The sequence below is a fragment of the Pararge aegeria genome, chromosome 14 (assembly GCF_905163445.1).
Source record: "Pararge aegeria chromosome 14, ilParAegt1.1, whole genome shotgun sequence".
NCBI classification, from domain to species: Eukaryota; Metazoa; Arthropoda; class Insecta; order Lepidoptera; family Nymphalidae; genus Pararge; species Pararge aegeria.
Genome location: NC_053193.1, coordinates 11,851,535 through 11,858,021, shown reverse-complemented (window position 1 = coordinate 11,858,021; position 6,487 = coordinate 11,851,535). Strand labels below are relative to the sequence as shown.

The 6,487-nt window shown below is 36.3% G+C and overlaps 1 protein-coding gene across 1 annotated transcript; it reads left to right on the top strand.

Annotated features, from left to right (window-relative positions):
- The first annotated feature begins 2,400 nt into the window (after nucleotides 1-2,400).
- LOC120629521 (early lactation protein-like) lies at nucleotides 2,401-4,857 on the top strand. Its single transcript, XM_039898469.1, has 4 exons — nucleotides 2,401-2,562; nucleotides 2,670-2,753; nucleotides 3,133-3,211; nucleotides 4,681-4,857. The coding sequence occupies exons 1-4, from the start codon at nucleotides 2,451-2,453 to the stop codon at nucleotides 4,796-4,798; spliced, it is 393 nt and encodes a 130-aa protein (XP_039754403.1). The 5' UTR covers nucleotides 2,401-2,450; the 3' UTR covers nucleotides 4,799-4,857.
- The last annotated feature ends 1,630 nt before the right edge of the window (nucleotides 4,858-6,487 follow it).

The following is a 6,487-nucleotide window of genomic DNA, read 5'->3' as shown; positions in this document are numbered from 1 at the left end:
AGAGACTTCAACGGAGACGGGTAGTAGTAGCACACTACTACCATCTACTACATCACCATCCCATCTGCCCAGCTTGGTAATTCTGGACAAACTCTCCCGTTGCATTAGGGGAGGCCTTTAGTCCATCAGTGGACTGTTATAGGCTATTGATTGTGCCTGTACAACATGTACAATACAATAAGATAGTGCAGTAGCATATTATATCTTCGGTGAAAATATCTTATTATATCTTTTTGTTTAATGTATAGGTAAGGAGCTACATTTTATTCCACTCCTTGAAATCGGAGTTAAACAAATAGTGCGTATTAACGTAACTCACAATGGTTATTGCTATCTCTTTCTCCTTCTTTCTACGTTATATATTTCTTCTCCGTCTTGTAATAAAATATACCTAAACAACATGACGTGTCTTTGAAGCTTACCTCTCAATACTTCTGATCCACAATGCAAACAAAGTTATATCCTATTCTACGCAAACGCTTATCTAATAGTCGCCTAAGAAATTTCAATCTTAATATATATAAATCTCCTGTCACGATGTTTGTCCGCGATGGACTCCTAAACTACTGAACCGATTTTAAATTAAATTGGCACACCGTGAGCAGTCTGGTCCAACTTAAGAGATAGGATAGCTTAAATCTTTAAGTAAAGTCTCAATTTTATTTTATTGCAAATTATTTGTCTATCATTAATTGACAGTCACATGTTATATATATATATATATATATACAAGTATGCTCATTTAAGGCTTAGCGATACTGAATACTTTAAAAACAAAATCAAACGCAGACGAAGTCGCGGGCAACAGCTAGTTACATATAAAAATCTACGATAGCTTATGTTATCAGACGGTAACCGATACGATACTGCTAATTCCTTCGTTCAAATTGGTTTAGTAGTTTTTAGTTCAATCCTTACTAACATTAAAAAATATGCGAACGTGTGTTTGTTTGTTTATGTGTCCTTAGAGTGAGTTGTAAGAGAGTAACATGTAGGTGAGATTTGTAAAAACCCGTTATAAACGCGGACAAAGAACGCGGGCAACAGCTTATTAATTTTATAAATACCAAAGTGGGTTTGTTTGTTTGTTTGTCCTTTCTTTATGCCGTAACTAAGCAATCGGTAAACTTGATTTTTGGCATAGAGTTAGTTGTATAGAGAGTAATATAGGCTACTTTTTTCCTGGAAAAATAATTCTAACTCTTATTTCCAAATTATATTTGGAACATTCGTATTTTTACATCATACATCGTCCTTATCGAAGCGGTGATAGCGCAGTGGATAAGAGCTCAACTTCACTGTCGGGAGGTCGACTTAAAATCCCAGCAAGCTAACTTTTCTAAGTTATGTGCATCTTAAGTATTTAAAAATATCTTCGACGGTGAAGGAAAACATCGTGAGGAAATCTGCTTTCCTGAGAGTTATACATAATGTTCTCAAAGGTATGTGGAGTCCACCAATCCTTACTGGGCCAGCATGGTGGACCTTAACCCCTTCTCACCTGTGCTGGCTGGGGTTACCAGCCCCAATTGTGCAGGAGGCAATTGCAGCGTCGAGCTTTTCGGTCTACCAGTAAAATATAGTAAAATTTACTTGACATAATATTTTTACTAACAAAGCTTTTAATAATTATTTATTAAGAATTTAATTTTGTTATAGTATCAAAAATCTTAAAAAAACACATCTTTTACAAATGAATCCGAGACTTAGACAAAAGAAAAGTTCCGAGAATCGTAACATTATATTTTTTTTGTCCGCAGAGAATTGTTTTTAGGTTTCCGAATACGTATATGTGATACAATTAAGTTTTCGAGATGGTTACCCCTTATTCCCTGAGGATAGTACAGGAGCTATGTTTCTTTTTTTAACCGCGACGCTAAAAGGAGTTTTATACTTATTTGATTGCTTCTTCAGATTCATCACCAATTGGCACTATGTCATAGTTTTTATTTAGTAATAACTGAGCCACGAGGCGTTACCCGCGGCAAATAAGTGATTTTTTTAGATTTGATTTTTACCAGCACACACGCCTTTGAAAACATTATGGAGAGCTGCGCAGGTTTTCTTACGTTGTTTTCCTTCACCGCTGAAGAAACTGATATTTTAATAACTTAAACCACACATAACTTAGAAAAGACTATCGCCGCTTTAGTTAAGATTATACGGCCTTTGAATACGTCATACGGAAAACCAAACGGTAATCATTGGAAAGAAGATATCTAATATTTACCGGTCATTAAAATAATCTCTGTAAACTTATCGCGCTTTGTAATTAAAATCAAAGCATTATTAGCACTTGACTAATAATCCACCAAAACAAATAACCATGGAAAAAACAATTACATGAAACTATTTAAATTATCACCAAGTACATGGAGTTTCAATATAAATTGATGGAGTAAATATTACTGTATTATTTACCTGCGGAGCTTAAACTGGAAACCGCTAAAATGAGCAATCTTTGGCAATATATTTTAATGCTGATAGTTTTAGTATGTCAAATTAAAGGATACGAAATGGAAGCCAATTTTAGTCCGCATGATCTGGATTCCCAATCAAGTGGTAAGATTTAAGATTCTTGCAATTAACTCTTCATAACACACACATAATTGATGTGATTTCATTCAATATGTATATATATAGTTATATTTTTATACACCTTTTTGTAGTGCTCCCTGAACATGAATCTCGCAATGATGTTTTATCGAATGATTCTTCAGAGGATTCGGCCGAGGCCACAGAATCAAGAAGCGGTAAGATTTTTGTTTTTATTTATTTGGCTGTCGTTACGTCTATTGTTTTTTTTAAATGACAGCCTTGCTGATTCATTATCTTGGTCTTATGGATCTCCAGCAGGGAATTTATAGTTTCTTATTTTTCTCTGGTCGGGTTTGGAAAGGTTGTAGCTAGTTACCACACAAGTATGTCACCAAGATATACTTGCGTAGATATGAGGGTTTTATATAACTGAAATATCCCTAATAAGATGGCATGCTACCATCTTAGACTGCTTCAGCATTTACCACCAGGTGATATGCAGTCAAGGAAGTAGTGAAATGAAATAATAAGTTATTACCTACGTGGAAGGTAATTTAAATTTTTATATCTACACCTAATTTTATATAATTTTAGGTATCCTCGTAAGTACACGAAGACCAATGCTCTGCTATTATAGTCCTGACAAGGGCCAGTGCAATCTTAAATATCCAAGGTAAGTGTGAATAAGTAACGCTGACGAAATTAATAGTAGTACTAAACTGAACCCCTATCAGCTGCATTTATAAATTTATATATTACTAGTGGAACCCAGCACCATCTGGGGCTGATTTGTGAATTTAAACCATCCAGTGTGCCACCCAAACGCATACTAAAAAGTTCATTCAAATCGGTCCAGCCGTTTAGGAGGAGTTCAGTGACATACACACGCACACAAGAAATATATATATAAAGATTTCCAAAACAAGATTTCTTTAGTCACTTATAAAAAACTAAAACTAGGTTATAAAAGATAAGTAATATAATGTGTAAATTCATTATAATATTAACCTATGGAGAAAACGATCCTAAACTCCGCGATGTAGTTCTGTTGTTTTATAAAAGGATCCGGCTCCGCTGTTATCTCTCACAAGATAGAAAAATGAATTTTGAAATGTAAAACGTAAATTGTTAATGTTGGAAAAGAGCAACTGCTGAGTTTCTTGCCGGCTTCTTCTCGGTAGAATCTGCCTTCCGAACCGGTGGTAGAGTCACTACACACAGACAGACTTGACGTTTCAAAAGTGCGTATGCCTAATAAGATGGCCTACTTGAAATAAATGAATTTTGAATTTTGAATTTTTGAATTTTGAAAAAAGTCCCCATGGCTAATTTTTGGCTCCTTGGCCTTTATATGACCTCCCTGGTACAGTGGTAAGCGATGCAAAGCAAAGCCCCTTATTTTATCAATCCCGGGTTCGTTCCTAAGTATTGATTAAATTACGTATAATAATAATAATAATAATTAAGCACAAAGAAGCACAAAGAATTACAAAAGTAAATACATAAACATTAAAAGTTCTCTCATTCATACACTGCTTCGGTTTGTGGCGGTGATAGCCGTGGTAAAGACATCAGCCATTCCTTTCTGGGTTCCACCGAGTTTGAACCGGAATATACTTTTAATTGCTTTCAACGGTGAAGACAAACATTGTGAGGAAGCCTACGTGCCTGCCAGTTCTCCATTCCGTTTTTAGGGCGTAAACTCTCCTGATTTTGTGAGAAGACCCATACCCTATGGTGGGCCCGTAATGGGTTGATAATAAATAAATAAATAAATATACTACGTCAATACACACATCGCCACCTAGCCCCAAAGTAAGCGTAGCTTGTGTTATGGGTACTAAGATAGCTGTTGAATATTGTTATAGATATAATACATTAATACTTATAACATACATAGAAACACCCAGACACTGAAAAACATTCATGCTCATCACACAAACATTATCCAGTTGTGGGAATCGAACCCACGACCTTGGACTCAGAAAGCAGGGTCGCTGCAAACTGCGCCAAGCGGCCGTCTACCGTCCAATTTAGAAGTTATAAAATTCCAAATTAACTGATTTGATCTTTTTTATTAAAATGTTTTAAAATAGCGCTGTGTTAAGTAACTCATTTATGTTTATCTTCTTCTTATTCCAGATATTACTATGACTACACAGTCAACAGGTGCAGGGTGTTCCTATACACTGGTTGCGGCGGAAATACTAACAGGTTCTTAACCCGAACTCAATGTATCAAAGTTTGCAAACCTTACTAACAGTACGAGTATTGTGAATCACGACACCACGCAGAGAATATATAAAGAGTTGCACAATATATAGTTCTTTTCATTACCTATAATAGCTATTACCCACGACTTTTTAGTTTTTTTAAATCTTCGTTTAATTCGGTTTTTTTCAAAGCATCTGCTCCCTGGATCCCTCATCATAGACCCAGCGGAGTACAAAAACCTGCCTTAAAGAGGTGTCTCTTTAAGGCAAGTTTTTGTACTCCGTGGGACGTGAGATTGCAGTTTTGGTATATGATTTGAAAGAAGTGAACTAACCTATTAGATGTATATAATTATATCGCACGGTAACGTACCGGAATTAAACTTTACTTAGCGACAGTTCTTTGTCAGGTCAGGTTAGGTCAGTTTTTCGCCATGACCGAAGCCAGTTAAGCTTTGCGGGCTTTAACTGGACCGGCAATCATGACGTGCTCAGTAAAGCACGGAGGAAGACCCAGCCTTTTTCCTAACTCTAGGCTGGTACTGAGAGCAGAGAACACGCATTAACAAATTTGGCCCCACCTGAGAATCGAACCCTGATCCTCGTGATCCGTAGTTGATTATACTAACTATTAGATCAATAGAAGGGACTTGACGAAGCTTGTGTAAGTAATTGTACATTAAATACACGAGCCACCCTCAAATAGCCTTCGCACTCGTATACAATTAAAAGTTACGTAAAAACAAATTTTCAATGCCGTATAAACGGCAAAGCAATATTTTATTTATAAGACAATTTGTGTTTAATTTTCCGCTGAACTTATTCAGAGATCTTAAAACATCAAATGTTTTTGGAATAAATTGTAAACCGAGAAAGTTTATTTTACGGCATTAAGACCCCGGGAACCGCAACAAGACCAAAACAAGGATCAAAACAAAAGGGGAAAGAGATTAGATTCCACACCGAGAATGCAAGTTTGTACCCGACCGTTTGATCGGTGTGATAATAATATAAATGCTTTTGGGGGAAATGTAGGAAGTATTTTTAATTTGAGTACATTTACGTAACATTATAAACGTTCCAGAGACGTAGAAAGACAATTTAATAACAGTCACTTGGTATTTGTTATTACTCGCATGGGCGTAAGGAAGCGAGAATAAGAATATTGGAGGAAATAAATTATTCCGTATGAACCTAAAGATTTATTACGTATATACGCATTACATAAGAAAGGTAAAACTTCACCAGTTTTAGGCTTATGGGGTTTAGAACTACAATGAAGCTCACGTATATAATCATCATTATCTCCGGGAGCTGGGCAAACGCCACTTTCTCATAGCAGAGAAAAATATTAAGCGATAGGACCAACCACGTAATTGTAGAGCTTTTAGTGACATAGCTCGACTGGAGTGGTAGTACCGTCATGCTTATTCCTCCAAACAGCATTGTAGTGCTCCGGTCTGAAGGGTTTGCGTGGTTGCTGGTGTAATTACAGGCAAATAAGGCTAAACACCTTCGCCTCAGATTGATGGACACAGGGTGGCAGTTTGAAGAACGTGTTTCTTGCATAGCCTGCGATGTCGCCCTGTTATTTACATCGTTTATAGGCGATGATTTTCTACATCTGGTAAATAACTGCGTGTTCCATCAATTATTACTATAAAAAAAATGCTCCATTGCATCCTATACACTGTTTAGCTTCTAGCTCGAAACTTGATACTTTGGAAGTCTTATAT